At 53.5% G+C, this 23,397-nt stretch overlaps 1 protein-coding gene across 4 annotated transcripts in view; it reads right to left on the reverse strand.

The window, feature by feature from the left end:
* Positions 1-4,186: 4,186 nt before the first annotated feature.
* STARD8 (StAR related lipid transfer domain containing 8) overlaps positions 4,187-23,397 on the reverse strand; it is a 59,139-nt gene continuing 39,928 nt past the window's right edge. For 3 of the 4 annotated variants that reach the window (XM_014794902.2, XM_087426999.1, XM_014794904.2), the window contains 13 exons: positions 17,277-17,348; positions 14,975-15,056; positions 13,911-13,974; positions 11,266-12,653; positions 10,462-10,635; positions 9,377-9,536; positions 8,693-8,891; positions 8,072-8,282; positions 7,663-7,777; positions 7,154-7,378; positions 5,929-6,146; positions 5,654-5,830; positions 4,187-5,504 (listed from right to left, as the gene is read on the reverse strand). In XM_014794902.2, coding sequence (XP_014650388.2) covers positions 5,387-5,504; positions 5,654-5,830; positions 5,929-6,146; positions 7,154-7,378; positions 7,663-7,777; positions 8,072-8,282; positions 8,693-8,891; positions 9,377-9,536; positions 10,462-10,635; positions 11,266-12,653; positions 13,911-13,967 — 3,042 coding nt within the window. In that variant the 5' untranslated portion in view covers positions 13,968-13,974; positions 14,975-15,056; positions 17,277-17,348 and the 3' untranslated portion in view covers positions 4,187-5,386. Of the gene's footprint in view, positions 5,505-5,653; positions 5,831-5,928; positions 6,147-7,153; positions 7,379-7,662; positions 7,778-8,071; positions 8,283-8,692; positions 8,892-9,376; positions 9,537-10,461; positions 10,636-11,265; positions 12,654-13,910; positions 13,975-14,974; positions 15,057-17,276; positions 17,349-23,397 lie in introns of those variants that run through there. The other variant, XM_014794903.2, reaches the window with a different exon arrangement.

Raw genomic sequence — 23,397 nt, forward strand, 5'->3', positions numbered from 1 at the left:
ATGCAAAGGGCAGTGACAACTCAGAGGAGGGAGAGGGTAACCTTTGCTGGAAGCTTCAGGGATGACTTCCTGGTGGAGACTTATTTGAGTTGAGTGTTGCCAGACTAGTGAGGTTTGAGCATGATAACACTTTGCAACAATCAACCTATTTTGCTAAGCAATCCATACATCACTCTGAGTCTCATTTTATGTATGGGGAAACAGGGGCCCTGAAAGGTTAAATAACTTGCCCACTGCCCCACAGCAAAGAAATGGCAGAGCTGAGACTTGAACTTGGGTCCTCTGAGTCCAAGACAGTCCTACATCCACTCCTGGCAGAGGAAACTAAAGGAGCATGCCCGAGACATGGCTGGAGAAGGGAAGTGAAGGGGAGGAGGAACTTGGTGGACAGGTCAAGGCTGCATTGTGGGGTCCTGAATGCCACAGTGTGGTAGTCACTTGAGGGGGAAGTGGAGGCATTGATAGTTTTTGAGTCAGAAAGACATAGGATGACACTTGACTTTACAAAGATTCACCTGGTGCTAGGCATAGGTGGAAATGGGTGAGAGAAGAGAGAAAAGAGGTGAGGGCCTCTCCGTAATGTCCAGGTGGAAAGGAATGCAATATGAACTGGGGTGCCTCAGACACTGGGGCTCGGGTCTGGATACGGGAGACGCTGTGGAGGTAGACTAAGCAGGATGTGGATAGTTCCTCTTTAGAACCATGTGATCTGGCCCCTACCTACCTCTCTGACTCCATCTCTTCCCACACCCCCCTTGCTCCCTGCACCCCAGCCAAGCTGACCAGCTGCTCATCCTAGAAAATGCCAACTTTGTCCCCACCCCAGGACCATTGTACTTGCTGACTATTTCCTTTGCCCAGCACTCTTCCCCTTAGATCTTTGCATGGTTGATTCCTTCTCCTCCCTTGGGTCTTGGCTTACATGTCACCTCCTCAGAAAGGTGCTCCCTGACCACCCTAATGAAGTAAGCAGTCAGTCACTACCCCCTTACCCTGCTGTATTGCCTGCATCACCCTTATCATAGCTGAAGTTAGCTCGTGTATGTGTTTACTGTCTACCTCTCCTGACTCACTCATCTACTCGAATGTGTGCTAACGGCAGGTGGGAACCTTGTCAGTCTTGTTCACTGCTGTATTCCCTGCATCTCAACAGAGTCTGGCACATAACAGACATTTCACAACTACTTGTTGAATGGCAGAAGGGACGAGTGTTTGAATGGATGGATGGATGGATGGATGCATTGGTTGTGCAGAAAGGTGACAGGGAGGGAGGGGTTATGGCTGATTTGGGGATCTGAGCTGGGCAACCAGGAAGATAACAGTGCCACCAACAGAACAGGCAACGGGGAGCAGACTGTGTGTGGGAAGATGATGAGTTTAGCCTGGGCCTGTTGAATTTGATATGCAGTTGGGGCTTACAAGTAGAAATGTCCACTCATCAGTGGGAAATACTGTTCTGAGCTCAAAGAAGTCATGGGGCTCTGGATAGCGATGGGGGGCAGCATCTGTATACAGGTGTAAACTAAAACGATGAATGTCAGTGAGGTCCCTAATGAGCAAGGTGAGGCAGGGAGGAGAAGGATGAGGAAGAACTTGGAGGAATGCTTGAGGTTGGGGTGGGGCAGAGGGACGACAGAAGTGGGACGGGCAAGGAAAGAAGGCCAGGAGCTATGGCCAAAAGAGTGGGAAGAGATCTCATTGTATGGAAGAAGGGGGACTCAAGAAGGAAGATATGCCATGTTCTTAAGGAGGAAGTAGAGTGAAGACCAATCAGTAGTTAGGATGTACAACGCCACTAGGATATTTTGAGCCTGGTGAGGAGGTAGGTGTGTCCAGAATATTGGGAGCTGAGGCTGTGGGGGTCTGAGAGCCAAGAGGATAAGTAGGGCCTTGATGCCAAACAGAAAATAATATACATACCCCACCCACTCACCCAAGCCCAAGCCCTCCCCACAGAGCCTGACTGGCAGGGAGGAGGCAGGGCAGAGGAGACTACCATTTATTCAAGTCTGCTATGTGCTAGGCACCAGGCAGCCACAGTCACAACCATTGGCTCATTTAGCCTTGATGACAACCTTGCAAGATATAAATGATTATTATCCTTATCTTCTATGAGGAAAAAGAAATCAGAAAGGTTAAATGTGTCACTTAAGGTCACACAACCAGGCTATAATGTACTAGATTTGAACTTGGATCTGTCTACCATCTACCCACAGCTACTCAAGCAACAGGGTGCTGGAGACTAGAAAATAATAGATGGAAGCTCAGAGATAGATTGTCCAATTCCCACATGGGATTCACCCGCAGCCTGGTTTCTTTGAGGTACTGGGTCAGTGAAAGCACAAGGGAGAAAGTATAGGCAACAGGATTGGGAATTTGAGGGTGAGAGTTCTCCGGCACCAGGGAAAGGAAAAGGCCAACTCAGGGTTGGTCGAGGTATAAGGCTGAGGGCTGGAAATGGCCATGGGCGGTGCTTGCCATGTGTGTGGGAGTGAGGTGCGTGGGTGGTCTCATCATGATACCCACTCCCCCGTCTATTGGCCATGATGGTCCATTAACGGACTGCACAGTGGGCCAGGCAGAGGCAGGGATGAGAGCTTCTGCTTTATGCAGAGGGACAACACTAAGATCCAGAGTAGCTCCCCTGCTTGGCACTACCTCTCCCAGGATGCCGGACATGAGGGATTCACACTGGGCAGCTGGGTCAGGGCAGCAGAGTCCAGAGCTGAAAGGTTGGGGGAATTCTCTGGCCCTTCCAAGAGCCTCCCTCATAACTCTTTATCTGTTTCCTTGTAACCATCAGCTGGGTGGTCATTTTCATACTGCCCATTAACAGCATGCCCAACCCCATCCTCTGTACCATCACTCAGGCTCCTTCCATAACCAGGTGCCTGTGCTAGAAGGCCTCCTGGCTGCCTTCCTCAAAAACTACTGGCCAGAGCTTTACACTGGTGTCCCTTAACACCAGTGCTGCTTGAGCGCTCTCCCATCCCACACCCACACATGGGGGTGCATCTATTGTTTTCCCAAAGGCAAGGAACTGACAGGCCCTCTGCTCCACCTAGCTTCCTGACAGGGCTAGCCAAGACACCCTGGCAGCATCAGTAAATAAAGGCCAAAGGCATGTAGGGACAGCTGAACCCAGAAGAAGAGAATGGAATGAAGTGACAGAAAACTTGACAGGCACCCCAATCTGTTCAGGCTGGGTGGGGGTGTTGACTGGGGTGGGCCAACCTAAACACTTCCTGAGCCAGACTTATGATGAGGTATCACTGGCCTGTTTGGCCCACAATGAGGCTGAGGTTCAGAGAGAGAGAACAGGACTTGTGTTCCAGGCTACTCGACAGCACTCAAGGGATGCAAACACAGATACGATTACAAAGCCTATACTCTCTCTGTAGCTGCCCCTCAGAGCTGGGGAATTTTATGGCTACAGCAACATGGCAAAGGCAAGCTCCTTCCTGCGGGAAAGTCAAAATGAGCGGGCCCCTCTAGTACCCTGGTATTTGCTGGCCACTGGAGCCAGACTAGGGGCTGCCTCAAGGCACTCAGACCTCTCATATGCTGGCTTATGGTTGGAACAGCTTCCCCAAGCCTCCTGGGACTGGGTCTCTCCTCTTCATCCTTCAGCTTGGGCTGGGTGTAGCAGGGGAAGGAAGGACAGCATAGCAAGGGGCATCTCTCCTTTGGGCTAGTGTCAGGATGACTGAAGGCGTGGTTGTGGGCCACTCAGATCAGGGACCCTGGCCAGATCAGGGGATGGGGTCTTCAGCTTCTGCCCAAGCCCTGGCTTCTTGAATCCCGCCTCCCCACTCCCAAATCACCTCCCAAAGAGAAGAGCTGAGGCCCTTCCCCATTCCTCCTGTAGTCCCCCCTTGAGTCCTATGCCGGTAATGCTCACAACCTCTGATCTTAACACCAAGCCCGCACTGTAACCCGTCCCCAATCCTGAGCCCATTGTCTCAGCAAAGACAGCCACACAGCCAGAGTGCATCTCTAGAAATGTTTTATTGTTCTGCTGAAGGGTCACATGGATCTTGCTCTCCACCTACCCCATCTCATCTTAAGTGCCTTGCCCCCCGCAAGGCTTTCCAGATCCCTGCTCCCACCCACAGATTATAATGTACTCATGATAGAATATATGTGTGTGTATACAGATGTGTATATATATACACAGACACACACACACAAATACATATATATATTCTGACTGTACAGTATTTATAGGTACAAATAAAATAGGCTTAAAAATTACAACATTGGGTGGGACCCATCCCACTCTAGTTTATTCATCTGAAAGAAAAATAAAGCACCAGTTGGCATTTGAATGGCATTTGAATTTCCACATGAACCAAGATGGCCAGTGGGTGCGATAGGTCAGGTTTGGATCAAGCCCCAGCTGGCTGAGATGACACTAGGCCCTTCTATTTGGCTGGCTGGCCGCCTGAGCCAGGGGCCAGGTCTCTGCTTGAGGAAGGGGCTATTATGTCAGCCTGCTACGGCAGAAGAAAGGATGTGGACACAGATATGTGTCTCCTCGCCACCATCTGCTTTTGCTCAGCCTGTGCAGTAGGAGTGAGCCTGTTTACTCTCCAGATATGGCAGCGTGTGGCCAGAGGCTACACAGGACCCCAGGGAGTGGCAGATAAAGTGTGGGGCCCAAGCTAGAGGAGACTGGTTCATTGGTCTCTTGAGACCTGAGAAAGGAAAGTGCCTTCCCACTCTCACATCCCAAGCTATCCCAAATCATCGTCGCCTGTCAGTGCCCACTCTTTAAATTACCCTCATAAAAATCAGCATTGTACTTACACAAATAAAACAGCTCATGGTGGTTGGCGCTGCCTTGTGCTCTGCCCCTGTGCCTGTCCACTCCAGTCCAATTTCTCTGGAAAAGCCAGTTCAGGGCCAACGTTGGGCCCAAAGGCAGGACCAGAACTTCCTGTCCAACCTCAAAGTGACCCTAGCACCAAACAGGATGGCTTGGCCTCTCAGACGGTGGAGATCTGGGAGCACACACTGCTTTCTACCTCCTTCCCCCTGCAGTAGGGCTTCAGATTGACTGGTGGCTCCACGGGCCTGTAGGGCAGCAGCATCTTCTCGCTCCTAAAATGACTCCTCTCTCTCTCTCTGTCTCCCCCTCTCCCTCGGGGGGGCAGAACACAGGTTTGAGGGTGGAGGTGGAGTGGAGATGGAACACTGAAATTCTCTTTTCCTCCCCTACATGGGTGGAGAAGCTTCAGGAAATAAGAGGGACAGGCAGCTAGGGATGCACAGGCCTGGCTCTGCCCCTGGAAGCAGCATCCGAGGGCTGCTCTACTCTCATTTCCCCCTTACTCCCTTGGCGCCAGGGGGCCCAGGTGCTGCCACTCTGGGACCAGGCTGAGGCTCACAACTTTGTCTCAGGGCCAGCTGCTTGCAAGGTGGGGAAGGAGTCCCGGATCTTTGCCACTTCCATGGCACACAGGTGCCCAAAGACTTTGTTGTACCAGTCAGGAGAGCGGCCCCTGGGGAGGCAGAAGCAGGCAGGCATGAGCCAGGGGCTCTTCTCTGGAGCCTTTGCCGGGGGAAAGGGAGAAAGGACTTGCCTCCAGCCCCCAGGGATCAATGGCATGGGACAGAGGCAGAGGGTGCCAGGGCTGAGGGGGCCTGGTACCTGAGGTCTGCACGGCAGATGTGGGTGAGCCGGGAGCGGCCCAGGCCGCAAGGCTCCATGAGGTACTGGGAGGTGAGCATCAGGGCCCGCACCCCCGACTCTGGCACAGGTTGCTCAGGATCCAGGGACTGGGATACAAGCAGGCAACCTCCGCGGGGCAAGTCGGAGCGCCACATCCTATGGGGAAGGGACACACATTCAGGTTCCTGGTGCTGGTTCCCACCCCACCTCCCCGGTCCCCCAAGCACAGCAGGCTGACAACTGGAGCCCCTCACCGAAGCACCACGAAGTCGCGGCAGGGATGGGGTGCCATGCTGTCAGTGACATAGTGGTACAGCTCCACACCCGGCATCAGGGCTTCCAGCACCTGGGCCCGCAGCAGGTCCTCATCCCAGAGGGCCCGCTCCCGCAGAACACGGTGTAGCACCACGGCCGGAGGGGCTGCCACCTCTGTGGATGCCTTCCACACACGCAGGGGGTGCCCGTCCGGTGCCTGCAAGCCACAGGAGCGGGGACAGGGGCAGCTGTCAGGGCTGGAGAACTCCCACTCACCCCCAGGCCTGGCCTGCCCTCACTCCAGCCCCTGACAAGGGAAGGCTGCAGGGCTACTCTGCTAACCCTAGCCAGATCCAGACAGGCCATCCCTGTGTTCCCTGTCCTCTCTCTGCTTTCCAGATGTCATTTTCTCTATCTGCTCAAGAGCACAAAGAGATGATGAGACACACGTTCTCTGAGGCCTATTAGGCTCTACCAAGAAATGGGCACAGTGCTTGAAATTTCTGGAAGTGAACAGGAAGAGAAGATGGTGATTGTCCTCAAGGAACTCACCATCTAGTGCAGGAAGTAGAATATGTGCACAGCAACAAAAGCTGCTCTTTCCTGAGCCTTTTGTCTGTGCCAGGCACGGTGCAAGCTTCTCACCCTGATCCTTATAAGGAAGGCTTTACATGACCGGTTTATACATGGCAAAGCTCAGGCTTGCAGCCTTACTCATAATCAGGATCCAAGAAAAAACATGGCTAGTGCCAAGAGAAGGGCAGAGAGAAGGCACGCTCAGCCTGGGGCATGACAGGAGGCTCTGAACGGAGGAGGGGCATATCAAGTCAGGGCTTAAGGTGGCTTGGGAAAGGTAGTACTTGGGGCAGGTCAGCCCAGGCAGCAGGACAGCAAGGGCAGAAGCACACAGGTGGAAATGTAAGGAGCTCGGCATGACTGCGGGGCAGGAAGAGATGTGAGGTGAGGCTCTAAAAGTAGTGACATGTCTGGAGTGGGGCTTTGGGAAGGTAATTCTGACAGGTGATCCCTGAAAGAGATCCCTTGGTCTCGTTTGGTTCTCGATTCCTTAAGGTATTTGCTCTGCTAGCTGGCATTCTCCAAGTATCAGGCTGAGGCACAGCGAGACTGGTGGGGCACCTCCTTCCTTTGGGATCCCTGGCTCCCCCTCACCTGCACCACACCCTCTCCCAGCCCCATGGCAACCACAGGCAGTGTGCTATATACCTTCCTGCAAGCCAGCTCTGTATGCTGGGGCCCTGGCACGCTCATCCAGCCCTTGAAGCGCTCAGCAGCATCACGCAGCAGCTCCTGGACGCTCTCTTCCAGGTAGAGGCTCAGGCTCACGCCAGCTGCTCGGGCCTGCCGCAGCTCAGCTAGGGCTGGGCCGGGAGGGCTGAGCTCAGCTGCACTGTAGGAGCCACACAGTTGCAGCACCATGTCCTGGGGCACCTGGGAGGGCACACACACACCAGGCTGGGGGCCGTGGGGAGCAGGAGAGGGTCAGGGACCCTCAGCCTCAGGGCCCGTGGGGCCTGTCAAGTTCATGTTAAGGGGGTGGAGAGGCCTGGCTACTGCAGTGAGGCAGATAAGAAACCTTGTAGGAGAAGAGTTAGAAGTAGGAGGATGAGGGGAATGTGTCGAGTTGGGTCCTATCCCTGCCTTGGGTCGCAAAGCTCAGGCCTGATGGTTCCCCTGGGTCTGGGAAGTAGGTACCATGGCCAGGAGTTACTCACCTGGAAAAGTTTCTTGCAGTCACTGATCATGTGTGATAGGCCCTGGGTGGCAGCCATGTTCTCACTTAGGTCCCTAGGGCCTGGCCGGCCAACCAGGCCACGTTTGCTCTTGATCCTGGACAGAAGGGCCGGGAGAAGAGGATGGCACAAGGGCACAAGACAAGATGGCTGACAAGCTGGCTTCCAGCTGCCCAGAAGCCAGCTTGCCAGTCCTGAACACAAAACAACCTGGTGCTCTTTAGAAGGAAGGCCATGCTTCACAGCATTCAACCAGTACTGGGCCCCTGAGGCGTCAGGTTGACCCCTTGTGGTGATGCCTGGGAACTGCAGTGCCAGCCATCAAGGGCCAAAAGTCCAACAGGGCCCAAATCTTCCCTGCCTGGCTCTGCCACTCCCTGCCCTCTTTCACCTGGGAGAGGGGCTATCCTTCTTGGAGACATTGAGGTGGAAGATGGAGGGTGCCAGGCACACTGCCAGGTTGCCGGCTGTCATCTGGTTTTCCTCAGCAGAGGCAATGTCACTTAGGAAATAGAGCAGGGTCTGTAGCACCTCTCGGTTCTCATCAGGGAGCAGCAAGGTGGCAGCCTGCGCTGCTGCCAACCATTGATCCTTGGGGAGGACTGTAAGGAAGGAAGAACAGAAGGGCTTCCTTATTCCCCTAGAGCCTCCAGCAGCAAGCCTCCTGCTTCCAGGAATGCAGAAGGCACAGTGATCCCAAGGGAAGCCCGTGAGAGGAAAGAGCAAAGGTGGGCTCTGGGTGCTAGATTAAGCTCTGCTCTACTGTGCAGTGTAACCTTAGGTATGTCCCTGCCTTTCCTCAAGGCCTTAGTCAATCCTTCCATATAATGAGTCTAGGGGGAATAGAATGTGGTCTCTCCCCAGGGGCCTTTCTAACTCCGGATAGTAAATCTTCCAATGAGCTCATGGATGTAGCTACATTTGCTCATATCAGGTTTATCTTCCACAAGCTCTAGGATTCAGAGAGGTTGAGAATGGGGCAGGTTGTTGGGGATAGGTGCAGGCAACTCACGCTGGTAGATCTGCAAGAAAGTGGTGGCGAGCTTGCTGGTGAAGATAGGCTCAGGCAGGTCCCGGAAATACTGCTTCAGCAGGTCAGCCACATCGTAGGCCGACTGGCCCTCGTAGCAGACATTGTCAGGGGAGGTCTCATTCATTTGGCGCAGGTTCTGGATCCTAGACTTCACCCCAGACTTGCGGAAGATGCCCACCTGGGTCCATGCAGGGGAGGGAGGGAGGGACGGAGGGAGGGAGGGAGACATGTGGGGGTGAGAGGGAGACTGTGAGGCCAGCCCTGGACCAAGTGTCAAGAGTGTAGGCCACCCCACAGACTTCCAAGCCTGGCAGGCTTCCTGCTGGGCAGGGTAGGAGAGGAATGGCAAAACCAAAGAGAAGGGTTTTTATAGCTTCGGGGCCAAGGAGAAAGATGGCTTTAGTTGAGATGAGGAAGAAACGGGGGACCTAGGCTAAGGCAGGCTCCTGGAGGATGATGACTGCAGCATCTGGGCTAGAAAGTAGCTGGCACAGAGCCAGGCAGAAAGGGAGTTTTGGCTCCATCCTTGCTGGGCCTTCCTGAAGACAGGAAAGGTCTCTGCTCGACCCAGGGGGAAGGCCAGAGCAGTTCCCCTCCCCAACTCCTCAGCCTCAGACCTCCTCCCCAGGGCCATCTCTCTGCAGGCTCCCTGGGAGGGCTCACCTGGTCCAGGCACTGGCTGCGCAAGTAACGCATGGCTTGCTGAATGCTCTGCGGCAGTGGCTGGCCCGTGCGCTGCACATGGATGAGAGGTGGCACCCCAAACACGTGCTGGCCCCGGTAGTCTGGGGTCTTATTCCTTTTCATGAACTTGGGAACTGACCTGTTTGGGGGAGTAACAAGAGGTCACGAAGGGGGCGGGGTAGGCTCGGACACAGGTTGGAGACTGCAGTCTTGGGGGGCTCCGGGGGGGGTGAGCAGGGTAAGAAACACACCACACCCCCAGAGTCAACATTCATTGAGCACCTGCTCTGGGTCCAGCCCTAGGGGCTCACAGAGGAACACAGGGAGCTCTCAGTCTGGTCAATTGTGTCAACAGGCAGTGACAATACATGTGGCCAGGAGTGGGCTAAGAACTTAGGGGAAGACCCATGAGGGAGGGGAACTGTACCTAGTGGGTCAGGGAAGGCTTCAGAGAGGAGGTGGAAATTCAGCAGGCTCTTGAGGGGTAGGTAGGTGTTGTCCCAGAGGAGAAATGGGGAAAAGGCCTTCCAGCCAGAGAGAACAGCATGGACAAAGGCAGAGGCAGGAAAAAGAGCACGGCACATTCAGGGAAGGGCAAATAGTCCACTCGCCTGTATCGTGGCATTGCTTGGGAGTGGCAGGCTAAAGTGCCTGACAGATGGGGCGGGACCAGACAATGAAAGGATCACAATGGGAAGAAAACTGGACCTCATTCTTCGGCAATGGGGAGCCCCAGAAGGATGTTTATCAGAGAGTGACAACCAAAGCTGCATTTTAGGACAATCTCACTGGTGGCAGCATGGAGGTTGGGATGCAGGAGGTACAGCTTGAGGACTAGGGTCCCCCACCCCCACCCCTCCTCACACATGGCACACGTACTCATCCCATGTGCATCCCCTACAGACATATGCAAGCCACCCAGAGCCACGCTAACCTCTTGGGCCACAGCCCCTCCAGCCTCTTGGCACATCCCACCACTCCACTGGCCCTGGAATGGGGGCAGGGAGGGAGCCATGACCTAGGTGAGCAGCTCCCCCCATCCACTGTGGCCCAGGAGCACTCACCAGATCCAGCCCTGTTTGTGGGGCACAGTGTACTTCTCCATGAAGGCAGTGAGCCGCAGCAGTGAGCCCTTGTGCAGGAGGTGGATCTGGCCAGCAAACTGCCGGTTGATCTCCAGCGACTCTGAGTTGAGGCTGGGCCGGTGGGAGTTCTGGAAGCTGTGCCAACGGAGCTTCCTGGTGAGGGGTGACGGGGTGGAGAAGGCCAGAGGAGCAGGTTTGGGTAAACTTCAGAAAAGGTTGTATTCTTCTGGTCTCTTTTTTCTCCCCAAATAAAGAAAATGCAAGGAGATGGGACCACTGTCAGCATTGCTGCTGGGTCCAGGGCTGCCCAGTGGCCAAGACACTGTCAGGGAGGGTGGCAAAGAGCTTAGGCCCATCTAGTGCCAGCAAACAGTACCAGCCCCCTACCCTTCCAAGACTGCAGTGGAGGGCTGCTCTGAGAAATGGATGGCAAAGCTGGCGATCAAAGACCATCTCCTCTAACACCCTCAATTTACACTTGGGGAAACTGAGATCCAAAGAGGAGCTAGAACCTGCTCAAGGCCATAGCAGAGGCAGGTCCTGAACCTAACTTTCTAGATTCCTGAGTCCTGTGCTCTTTCTTTTTCTCTCCTGGGACTGGCTGCCTAGAGGCAATCATCCAGCCCCCAAGGACCTGCCCCTGGGCCCCATAACTAAGAAATTGGCTTGAGGGTGGGAGGAGATGGAGGGAGGGGAAGGGAAGAAGGGAGGAAGGGAGGGGGAGGGGGGAGACAGAGAGAGACAACAGAGCCCCCTGGTCCCACCCCGACCCTGAACTCCCACCTGCAGGGTCTGCTAAGTGAGGCCCCAACACCTGAATCTCGTCGTTCACGGGGCACTGATGCCTGGAATCCAGCCGGGGACCCTGAGGCCTCAGCCTCATTCATGGAGTTCCCGCTACTGTCCAGTTCGCTGGAGGAGGCCACAGTGTCAGAAATGGAGTGTCCTTCTTCCACAGACAGGCTGGAGGCAGAGGTGGGCTCCCTGCTTGAATTCGTCTCCTGATCATTATCCTGGGCTGGGCCCAGGGCCTCAGCCTCTGCCTGTGCCAGGGGCTCAGCCTCACCTGGGGCCTGAGCCTGAGCCGAGACTACTGGCTGGACATCAGCCCGGGCCGGAGACTCTACCTGGGCCAGAGCCTCAGCCTGGCCTTCAACCTCAGTTGTGGCTATTTCTACAGATGAAGTGGTCTCCTCCTCTTCTTCCTCGTCTTCTTCCTCTTCCTTATTTCCAGGCCCCAGGTCTTGGTACAAGGCCTGAGACCAAAGCTCTACCCGTTGCTGCAGCCCCCACACATGCTGGAGGATGTCATCTAGGTGGGCATAGCTGCCCCCACCCTCCTCCTCATCTTCTGCCTCAGCCCCAGCCAGTACAGGCTCAGCTGGGTACAGCTCAGGCATATTGTCATAGGTGCTGGCATGGCTGCCCGTGGAGCCACAGGAGCCCCGGCGCCCTTCGTAGCCCCAGCGCCTACCTGGCTGCCAATCTGCCAAGCGTTGTCCATCCTCAGGACACAGGCTCTCAATGGACAGGGAGCGAGGGAATGTGCCTGGTTTGTGGTCCCTGGGCACATGCACCAGGCAGTCACCCCGGTGTACCCGCTGAGGATGCCAGAATCTGGCCACAGGCCAGGCATCCCAGACCCTCCGAGTCTCAATGCCACCACCATTGGCTGAGGTGGCTATCCGGTTTTTGGCCCTGTAGAATCCAGCTGAGAGGAAGCCACGGCGACTGCAGAAAGAGGAGGCTTTTGTGGCCCTCTCTGAGGTGGCTGGGCTACAGTCAGGCTCTGCTTGCCGGCTGCCACCCTTTTCCTTCCGCCTCAGAGACTCGAGGTGTTTGAGGAAGCTTCGAGAATGGTGCTTCTTGGCTTTGTCCTGGGGACCCTCTTGGCCCTGGGTAGGGCTGAGGAGGGGCCAGTCACTCGCGCTGGGGGCACGGCTTAGCAAGGGCAGGTCCGCTGGCTCTGGCGCTAGGCTCACGGTGATGGCTGGCAGGGAGGTGGCGCTAAGCTCAGTGAGGACACTCTCACAGCTGGAGGTCACTGGCAGGCCAGGGCTTGGTGGGGCCAGCAGGTCACAAGAGCCCATGCGAGACCAGCATTTACTTTCTTGCTGGAAGGCCCAGTGGTTGCTGATGGTACACTGCTCTTCCTCTTCTGAGTCTTCATTCTGGGAAGGGCGCCACAGGGTTGGGTCAGAGAAGTCCAGCCCACAAGCCCTTGCTTGTGCTCCATTCTCTGCCTCCAATCTCTTGGGGGGACTTTGAGGCAAAGGGCCCTATTTTCTGGCTGAGGACATGTCCTAAAGGAGGGAGCTGGCTCTGGGAGTGCCAGAGGAAGCCAGGAGTCATAGACAGAGCCCAGATGGATGATAACAGTCATTTGATTAATCTAATCCCTCCCCATTTTACAGATAGGGAAACCCAAACCCACAAAGGAGAAGCCACTTGCCTAAGGTCATACAATGTCATGCAGTAAGTCAGTGACAGAGCCAGGGCTAGAATCCAGGTGTCTTGACCTCCTGTCCTCAATAGCCTCCCAAGTCTCTAGGCTATAGTCTTGGGTTAGAATCACAGAATGCCAGAGCTGGAAGGAGATTTTAGATTTTCTGATTTTCTAATTTGCAAGGTGGGAAACTGAAAGGGAAGGAGGCTTGCCCAAGGTCACTGAGCAGTCAGTGGCAGAGCTGGGACCAGCCCCCAGGGGTCTTCTGCTCTCCAGGCCAGGGCTCTGGCAACTTAGCTGACCCACCCTGCTGAAGGCTTCAGGTGGGGAAAGCCACAGAGGAAACCCACAAAGCCTGACTCCAGGGAAGGATGGGGTCATCAGGCCCGCATTCCAGGGCTACGTGCAGACAGAGAGTCCTCTCAGTTTCTGCAATCCCAGATTGGCAGAGTTGGAAAGGTCTTTGGAAGCTATTAATGCCCCTCACCACAAATTCATGATAGAGATGGGGACAATGAAGCTTAGACGGGTAAGACCTCTTGGGGGTGAGGTTGGAGATCCTGACTTCTAAGACCATATAGGCCATGACTTTTCCCACCATATTATTCTGTCTCTGTCCCCTAGTCAAGGAATTTTCACCATCACAGGGCAGGTAGTGGAAGCAGATAGATTTCCCTAAGGCAGAATGATCACTAGGTCAAGTTATTAGTAAACACAGGAGGGAGAGGTGGGCTGAGGTTGGGGAAGAGGTGAGGCCGTGGGCCAGGGCACCTATTCTCACACTCAAACCTCTAGACCAGGCTTGCTGAAACCCAGCAGCCTCCTAGAAACCCCTACCCTTCACTCCCAGGCTGGAGCAAGGCACTGCTCCAGACACCCCAGACTCCCAGGACACTGGAGCTAGTTTTGCAAGTGGTTTGTGTATGTCCTGGGTTCCCCCTGGTGCCACAAGACCACAGACCCTACCCTTGCCATGACTCACCTGCTTGCATTGAAAATGAACCTCCAGTTTCATCGAGGCACAACTGTTCAAGGTCATCAGCCTCCTGCAAGGAAAGGAAGCAGTGTTCACTCAAGGGTCCCAAACCCTAAAGCCCGCAGGGCATAGCCTACCAAGACACTCCCAAGATGCCATCCACTACTTCACACGCCCAAGCCATCAACACTTCTCCAAAGCCCCAATGTTCATGAAAGTTTCAGTGCCAGATATGATGCTGGGGAGTTTATGGCCTCTGTCTTCCAGGAGTTTATAGATGTGGAACACACCACTAGAGATGGGACAGGTTCAAGAACAGAGTAGACAGAAAGTACAGCCATCACACCAAGGGTGGGACAAGGAACTTCCATGAACAGAGGGGTTGTAGTCAGAGAATGCTTCCTGGAGGACAGAAATGGGATTCTGAGGGAGAGAGAAACAGAGACTCCTATCCTAGGCTTCAGTAGGAGCCTGTGACAAGGCAGAAAGGGAAACGGTCAGTAAACAGAGCAGCGTGGGTGTGAGGGGAGGGGACTGAGGCTGATAAGGTCAGTCAAAGCCAGACTGTAAAGGGCCTCAGGTGTCATGCTAAAAAAACTTCTAACTTTTCCCTGTAGGCAGTGACACATTTTAAGCAGAGGAGCACCCACCTGGAAGCTGACTCTAGTGGCTGTGGAGAGGCTGGATGAGGGTGAGGGCAAGGCAGGAAATGCAGAGATGGAAGGCAGGAGGGCCAGTAAGGAGGCTACTACAATGGATCCAAGAAGTTGTGCTTTGGCTTCAAACAAGGGCCAAGCCAGTGTAAGTAGATGGGGGACAATTCAGAATGTTTCAGGGATCTAACTGAAGGGAGAAAAAACAAGGCCAGATCTTTGCTTTCTAGCTAGAGTATGTGTGTGAGTGAGGGTGTCATGGACACAGAAGACAGAGCGAGCCGCGTGACTGCGGCAAATGAGCTTTGTTAATAGGCCGGGCTCCTCCTCTGTTAGAGGAGACAGGGACTGCTTTCTTCCATGAGGAATCCCCAAGCCAGGCCCTGACCTCCCAGACCTGGCCCTCAGCCCCCCTACCTGCACAGGGCCCCCAAAGAGTCCTCGTCCAGAAAACTGTGGTCCTTCTTCACAGAGGCAATATCCAGGGGAAACGAACCTTCTGTATGGCAGAGAGAAGCCAAGATGAGTCAAGGGTGGTAGGTCAGAAACTCAGCGCCAGTGGCCCTTGAGCTGGAAGTGGAAGGCCAGGGAAGCAGGAGGCAGGAAGGCAAGAGCCGAGCAGAAAGAGAAAGCCTGGAGTAAAGGAGGAGCCGAGGGAGCTTCGTGTTGGCTGTTGGGGAAAGGCCGAAGAAAGGCCAGGAGGGCTGAACTGGACAAGAGAACCCATCAGTCAGTGAGGCAGGTCCATGGTGGACGGCAGACCTGAGACCCTGGATGGCTGCCAAGAGCCAACCTGGGCTCCTCTAGTCCCCTTTGAATTCTGGGCTGCTCAGACAGGAAACCTCCTGTTTGGCCCAAGGTGAATTGGAGGGATCAGGGAGAGCACAGCCAAACAATACCTCACTTCTCCCTACTGGTCAGAGTAGGGGAGCCCACTCTCTGGGGTTTGGGGAGGAGAGGGCAGAGAGGAAGGAGTAGGGGAAGAGGAGAGAGCATTAGGGAAATCACATACCTCTCTGCTTTACCGGCAAAACAAGCCGATTGAGTCATTTAGCTAATATTAATTGAGCACCTACTTTGTGCCAGACACTGGGGATACAACAGTGAATGAGATACAAATGATCCCTGCCTTCATGGAGTTTACACTCATGGGGGTAACAGATCATAAACAGTATATGAAACAAACAAGAGAATGCGGTTCTAAATGCCATGAAAGACATTAGCCAGGGTGATGGGGTAAAGAGAGGCTGGCGGGGTGGGGGTACACGTAGAGAGATGGTCAGCAGAGCCCTTTATGAGGTGGTGACTTCTGAGCTGAGTCCTGAGGAACGAGAAGTGGTCAGCCGTGCAAAGAGCCTGGGAAGAGAGTTCCAGGCAGGACTAACATTAAGGCTCCGAGGAGGGAAAGAGCCTGGTGTGAGCGAGTGGTGGAAAGGAGTGTGGAGCGGAGTGAGCAAAGGGGAGAGGAGTGAATGGAAGTTGGGTGATGCAGTCTTGTCAACCGGAATAAAGCACTTGGGCTTATTTCATGCTGAGTGTGCTGGGAAGCCAGCAGAGGAGTGACGTAGTGAGGCCTTTGGCTCACGGGGTCCCTCAGCTGCTGTGCGGAGCAAAGGAGGGAGCGCAGGAAGCAGGCTGGCACACTAGGCCAAGCGAGCCATGATGGCAGGTAAGACCAGATATGGCAGTGAAGATGGTAAGAAGTGGATCAATTCAAGATATATTCTGGAGGGAGAAGTGACTTGCTGAAGGGTTAGATATGGAGGACAAAGGAAAAGAGGACTTGAGGATGATTCCTGGTTGTGGGGCTTGAGTGGATGGTAGTGCCATCAGGAGTTCAGATTTAGACCTGTTAAATCTGACACCAGTCAGACATCTGAGTAGATATTGAATTGGCAGTTGAATAGATGAATCTGGAGCTTGGGAATGAGATCTGCACAGAGAGACATTTGAGAGTCACCAGAAGATAGATGGTACTTGTCGAGGATCTCCTGGAAAAGAAATGTTGAGAGAGAAGAGGGGCCAGGATTGAGCCCTGGGACACCCCAACACTTAGATATCAGTTAGAGGAAGCAGAGTCAGCTAAGGAGACTGAGAGCAGCAGCCAGAGAGACAGCCAGGAGAAGAGGGTGTTTCAGAAGCTGAAGTGAGTGGCCAACTCCACTGAATGCTAGTGAGAGATTAAGTAAGGCCTAGGAAGCGACCACTGAATTCGACCACGTGGGGGTGCCTGGTGAGCTTGACAAGGACTGTTTTGTTGGTGAGGTGGGGGTGAAGCCAGGGTGCAGTGGGGGTGTGGGAAGCAGAGGCAAAGTGGAAACAGCAAGTATGAACAACTCTAGAGAAAAAGAGAAAAATGAAGGAAAACAGAGAAATAAGGTCATGGGGAAGGTGAGGTGAGGGCAAGGGACGCCAGGGTGCACCCTCCACATCGCATCTATGTAAGTGACATCCTCAGAAGTGGTACACAGCAGTGGCCCTCATGAAGACAAGGTACTTTAACACATGGGGAACACCAGAGCTTGTGAGAGCTGATGAGAGTGATCCAGTGGAGATGATTATGTAGGAGAGAGAAGTTATAACTATAGGAGCACAGCCAAGGTACACAGCTTCTTGTGTGGTTGGAGAAAGAATCTGATTTGCCCCACTTTACAGATGAAGAATGGAGAGACAAGGTAAGTTTTGGGGTGGGGGAGGGGGAGCAACTGAATGCCCTTACCTTCAAAAAGCCGTGCATACTGAGGGAATCCTGTCGCTCGGAGCCACTCGCATGCTCTTTTGGCCTCGGCTTCTAAAACAGAACAGGGGGACAGAAACAGGCGGAGAAAAGATGTTAGTGGGGTGCTGGCACCAAGCCACCTTGGGTGTACGCTGCCTCACCTCCAGCAGGAAGGCACCTCTATTTCTGGTAATCTGGAAATGGCAAGAGAAGCACGGAGGGGCCAACACACTTGCTCCATGTCCCAGCCAGCTAGGATCTACCCTCCACTCCCCAAGGTCTGCTACCTGCATGTCCTGGAACAGCTTTCTTGAGCCTCATTTCCTGCCTGTCCCAATCCACCTCCCTCTCTCCTGCCTCTACCCAAGAACAAAATCCACCACCAGTAGCAACTCCCAGGAATGTCTGGGGTCAAGGAGTACTGTTGGGGGAAGAAGCCACAGCTGTGTCTTCACCCTCCCCTTCCTCAGGGAGATGTCCCTCCATGGCCCTGGGTACACCATCCTAGTCCAGCTAAGGATATAAAATGTTCAACAATTATTATTCTCTTTCTCATCATCACACCTAACATTCCCCAGTACTTTGGTAACCAAATCTCCTTTAACACACACAGTAAGCTGTGAAGGTTTTACTATCCCCATTTTGCAGAGCTTCCAAGAGGCTCAGAAAGGAAAAGTCCATCTACAGTCTCACAGTTGACAGAGTAGCAGTGCTGAGGCCAGAATCTAAGATCAGTCTGACTTCTGCTCAGGGATCCTCCCTTTCTGTCATGGCAGCTTCCCCAGTACTCTTCCTTCCCTACCACTCATCAAGTTCCAGCCCTCCCTCCCCAGGGAGCCTCCCAGGACTGCTCTGGCTCTTCTCTGTGGCTCGACCAATTTGCAGCATAACTCAGTGCTGATTGTCATGTCAACACAGTGCTAGCCGATGGGAGTCGTGGAAAGCAATGGGTCGGCCTCCTGCCTGTGCTCTGGGAGTGTCCAGCACTGGGCGGGGCACCCCTGCCAGCCTCAGCTGAACTGAAGCCACAGAGGAGGCCCTCATGGCCAGGGCAGGCTGAGTACCAGCAGCAAAGCCCTGGAACCACACAGGCAGCTATTTGTTCCCTACCCAGGTGGTGCCAGGGAGCAGTGGGGCTGGGATCGTGGGACCTGGCATTGTGGGGTTGAGGGGAGGTTGCTGGCTTAGCAGAGCTGCTCTGGCCATGGAGTCCTGCCCCCAACATTTCCTCTATTTCCTTAGCGCCTGTGACCAGGGGACTCCAAGGAGACTGGTAGGTTTTTTCCAAGACAGGAAGTACTCTCTCTTCCCAATGCTTTCCCACAAGGAAATCCAGGGTGACATCCTGGCAGCCAGGAGTGATAAGTAAAAGGACAAAATGGTATTTCAGAGATGCTGGGTGGCTAGACAAAGGAGGAAAGAGCGTGGGAAGGTGGAAGTCAGTCAGAAAAAATAACAGGCTCCTCAAGGGCCACACACTGATGAGGATTGGAAAGGGCAAAGAGAAGGCTCTGAAGCCCCTGGAGTCCCTGAGGGCTTTCGGGGCAAACGGGCAGGGCAGAGATGAACACCTGTGCGTTTTCGTGAGTGTGTGCATCAGGTCGGTGCTGCCCCAGCATCTGTCTTTGCGTATAGCTGTAGCCCAGTTTGCTCATGTCCACGATCCATATGGATCGGTGTGGGATTGTACGCCTGTCTACACACGGCTACAGGCCCCTCAGTCTGTGCATGCACCTGTATCTGTGTGTGTGTGTGTGTGTCCGTGTTTTTTGTTACTGCAATTTTCTAACCTGTGATAAAGATTTAGGAATCACCAGGACCTCTGAGAGGTCCTGGAAAGCATTTGTTCCCACAGAGCCCAGCTAGCAGTACCTCAGCCCCTCTGGCCGGGGGCAATGCAGGCCTGGGAAAGGATCCAGGTCCGTAGGCCAGTGGTGGTCTGGGGGACGTGATAAGAGCAGCCAGAAGGGACTTCATGCACGGTGCGAGGGAGCATTTGAGGGACATGGTTTTGCTGCTAAGACAGCAAAGCCGGCTGCCACAACTACCTCCCTGTCTCCTGCTCCTCCCACACCCCCAGGAGGAGGCCCTTCCCATCCTCAGAGCCCCTCCAGCAGCCAGCTCTGCTTTCCTGTCATTAGGACAAAGGGAGGTGCCAAAGGAGAGACCACGTCAGAGTTTCCAGAAAGGCAAGCACAGAAAGAGACAATGACCCCTAAAGGGCCACAAGTCTGGTATGGCCACCCCAGGCAGGGGAGACAATCCCCACAGATAGGCCTGCATGTCAGGAACACACCCTTGAAGTCCACTGCAGCCCTCAGTCATTCATGCCTAGAGGTAGAAGAAAGAGGAGGAGAGGGAAGGAGAGAGGCACCTGCCTGCCCATTACTTCCGTCCTCCTTCCTAAGCCTGAAGGAGGTGGGAGAATAAGTGATGAAGTCCTGTGTCTTACACATCTGCACCACCTGCCCAAGTCATGGAGCCCATGGAGTGTGCTGGGATGCCTGCTCCCCTAGTGCTAGGCAGTGGCCCTACCCAGGTTGGCAGGAATGGGACCAGCTCACTCAGGTGTGAGCCAAGGTCTTTCATTCCTGCCTAGAGCCCTGTAGCCCCCAGCTATTCAAAGCGTGGTCCCTGGAGCAGCAGCAGCAGCATCACCTGGGAGCTTGCTAGAAATGCAGAATTCCAGACCTAGTGAATCAGAATCTGTATTTAAGTAGATCCTTAGGTGATTTGCATGCACATTAAAGTTTGAGAGGCAGTGGCCTAAATCACCTAGCTCAAGGATTCTCCCCCTTGGATCCGCATTAAAATCAGCTAGGAAGCTTTTAAAAAATGCCAACTCCCATGGGCAACATCCCTGGGGGCTGATTTAATTGGTCTGTGGTGGGACTCTCCAAATCAGTATTTTTTAAAAGCCACAGTATGGGGCATACTATGGCCCAAGGGAATTTTCCAAGTTGCACAAAGTTAAAGTGTCACAGATGACATTGTGACCTTGATCTATTAATTCCCTGTCCAGCACTCTTTTCCACTGAATTATGCCACCTGCCCTCAGATGCCAGGTAAACAAAGGGCTTAGACTCAAAGGGACCAACTCCAGGCCCCCGAACTATTTGCTGCCCCTTCTGGTCTAGTGGAGTTACAAGCCTGAATTCAAATCCCAGTGCCTCCAGTCACCAGCTCTCCGACTTTGGGCAAGCTGTTTAATTTTTCTAAGACTCAGTTTCCTGCTCTATAAATTGGGGGTAATAGAATCCACTTCTAATAGCTACTGAGAGCATTAAATAAAATACTGGAGAGAAAAAAAAAACCCTGTCACACAGTACCAAGCACTCAACAAATGAGTTCCCTTCCCTCTCTGACTGAAGAGTCCTGAGGAAAAAGAGGAAACTGGAGAAAGAGGCTCAGCTAGTGTTCCCTTCTGGGTCTGGAAAGTGGCTGCATCCACCTCATTGTTGGAATTAGAGAATATGGCTCAGGGAAGTGAGGTTAGGAGGCAGAAGCTTCAGAGGCCACAAGAGCTCCAATAGACAAAGCAGCCACGGAGTCTGAAGCAGGGCTATGGACTGAATCCCCAGCAGCCCTCCCTGGCAGGAATGTGGAGAATGTGATGCGTTATTACTCAACAGGATGTCAGGGACATTGGCTCCCAACAATATGCTACATTATGGAGGGTGGGGAGGCCCTGAGGCTCCCTCCCAGATGGAGCAGTCAGGCACATGTGTCTTGGTTATTAAGGGCTGAGCTAAGGTGCTTTGCCTTCATGCCTCCCACCCGTCCCAGCCTGCCCAGGCTGGGGCCAGGAGTGACCACCCACCCCCAGTAGAGTCAATTCACCTTGGGGCTGGGGCCCAGGTGGCCCAGACTGAGGATAGTCCTTTGTGCCTGGCAGGGAGAGTGACACTGGGCAGGCTGAGGCGAGTGATGTAGAAATGTCTGTGGCCCTTGGTCCTGCCTCTGTGTCCAGATGTGCAGATTCCAGTAGTTTCAACTGCTATTTTCTGCAGGCCATGCTCTGGCCAAGGCTAGGGTGATATGCCAGGAGAAGGCAGGGACGGCACTCAGATGGCACAAGCTGGATTCCACTGAGATTTAAGTCCAGACTCTTTCCCTTGGGAGGGGCCCAGCTGATCTGAGCCATAAGAGTTGGGGGAGAGGGCATACTAGAAAGCCCCAGAGTAAACTCAGGCCTCAGGGCCACACACACAGGTCTCCTGCAGGGAGTGTCAAAGAGGGAACAGCTGAGCAGCAGCGGACAGTTTCAGAGGTCAGTGACAATATCTGCACCTATACTTACACAGGCCACGTACCAGGGGTCCTCTTAGCATGGAGCATTATTCTATGCAGAGAAGGATGGAATGAGGACAAAAGCAGGGCTTCTGTTCTTGAGAAACGCTATATGAACAGGGGTAGAGTTTATGCACCCAGGAAAAAGGCAGCAACATTTCCCATGGAGGAAATGCAATAATGCCCATAGATGATAACTGAGTGGGAAAAAAAGCTTTTTCTAGTCAAGCTGCCTCCCTTGCTGCCTAAGTCATCTTAGGCAACTTCCTTCATTCTTTAAGCTTTGGTTTCCAGTCTATACAGTGAGGACTAACAACTTTCCTGCCTACCTTGATAGTTACTGCGTGGATTTGGTCGGGTTTCGTCTGGTTTTGAAAGTGGCTGTATGAATGCTATCATTAGAGAGGGCTGCTTTGATTAAGACTAGTTGAACTTTGTATTCACATAGTCTTTAAGGCTCAGTTCAGATTATGTCCTAGTTGTAAAGAAGTGAGAAAGAGAGCTAGGCAGAAAAGAGAAGACAATAGGCAACTAAGCTGCAGGGGGTCAGGCCTCAACCAGCCAATGTCACCAACTCCACTCTCTTCACGCCACTATTGAAGAACTCGAGTCCTTATGCCTTGTGGTTACTCAATGGGCTGTGAGAGAACTGCCCAGGACCCAGTTCAGCCTCCTCCCTCCCAACCGAAAGGCCAGCTCAGGCCTAGGGACCAGGCAAGACACAGGGCCCAGGACAAGCAACAGGTAGATGTCACAGAGGCCCAGATCAAAGTGTCCTTGTTACTGCTGGAGCAGTAACCTCTCAACTCGGGCTGCACATTATAATCTGGGGAGCTTTTAAAAATGTCAGTGCCTGAATCCCAGTCATGACCAATTAAATTAGAATCTCTGGGGACAGGGTTAGTTTTTTTATTTGTTTTGGAGAGCTCTCCAGGTGATTCTAAAGTGTAGCCAAGATAGAGAACCACTACCCTAAACAGATGTGGCCAGTTGAAAAGCCACAGCATAGGTCTCTGGAAAGACTCTAGCCAGAAGCCACACTTAGGCCCATTCTAATCACTGGCCCATGTTCTCTCCAGGCTCAAGTGCGGAAGGTGAGAGCAATGAGCAGAAATATGAATGCATATGGTGGGAGAGGGGAGGGCAAGTCTGTGGTGTTTGTGATGGTAATTTATTCACAGTTAGCTTATTCCATAAGGCAGCACTCAACAAATATGTTGATTTCCTTTACCTTACTTAGCTTCCTATTTGGAAAGGCATCTCTTCCATGGCCCTCACCATAGGATGGGTGTCTCCAAAGCAAGGTCTAGTATCAGCGTGGTCTCTCCCACCTTCAGTGAGCAGAGGAAGAAAAGCCAGCGTTCTGAGGGGTGGAGAAAAACCTGGAATGCCACTGTCTACGTGACAACCCAAGTTCTCAAGGTGGGCTCTGTGAGGCCAAGCTGGTACCCAAGGTAGGTAGAGAGGCAGCTTACCACTCCAGGCCCTGCTGCTGTACCTGGGAAATGCTGGGTCCTGGCAAACAGCTTCTCAGATCATTTTTCTTGGTTGACGCAAGGCCCATTTCCTTTGCCCACCCCACTCCTAGAGAGGGACCCCACTTAAGGAGGAGATGTTGGCCTTTTGGCAGAGGGCTTATATCTCATTTGGCCCCAAGAGCTTATGACCAGCTCCTGTCACCCTTCCGTAAGGACACACTAAGGGGCCTAGGCCACAAGAAACGTGCCCACTCAGCCTGGAGCCTTGGATCCCTCCACGGCAGCGCTTCATTTGAATTTGCACAAAGGAGCCCTTTAGGTTGGCAGTGACCTTGGTAGAGATGCTACAACAG

This window comes from Ceratotherium simum, chromosome X (assembly GCF_057802395.1).
Source record: "Ceratotherium simum simum isolate JZ-2026a chromosome X, ASM5780239v1, whole genome shotgun sequence".
NCBI classification, from domain to species: Eukaryota; Metazoa; Chordata; class Mammalia; order Perissodactyla; family Rhinocerotidae; genus Ceratotherium; species Ceratotherium simum.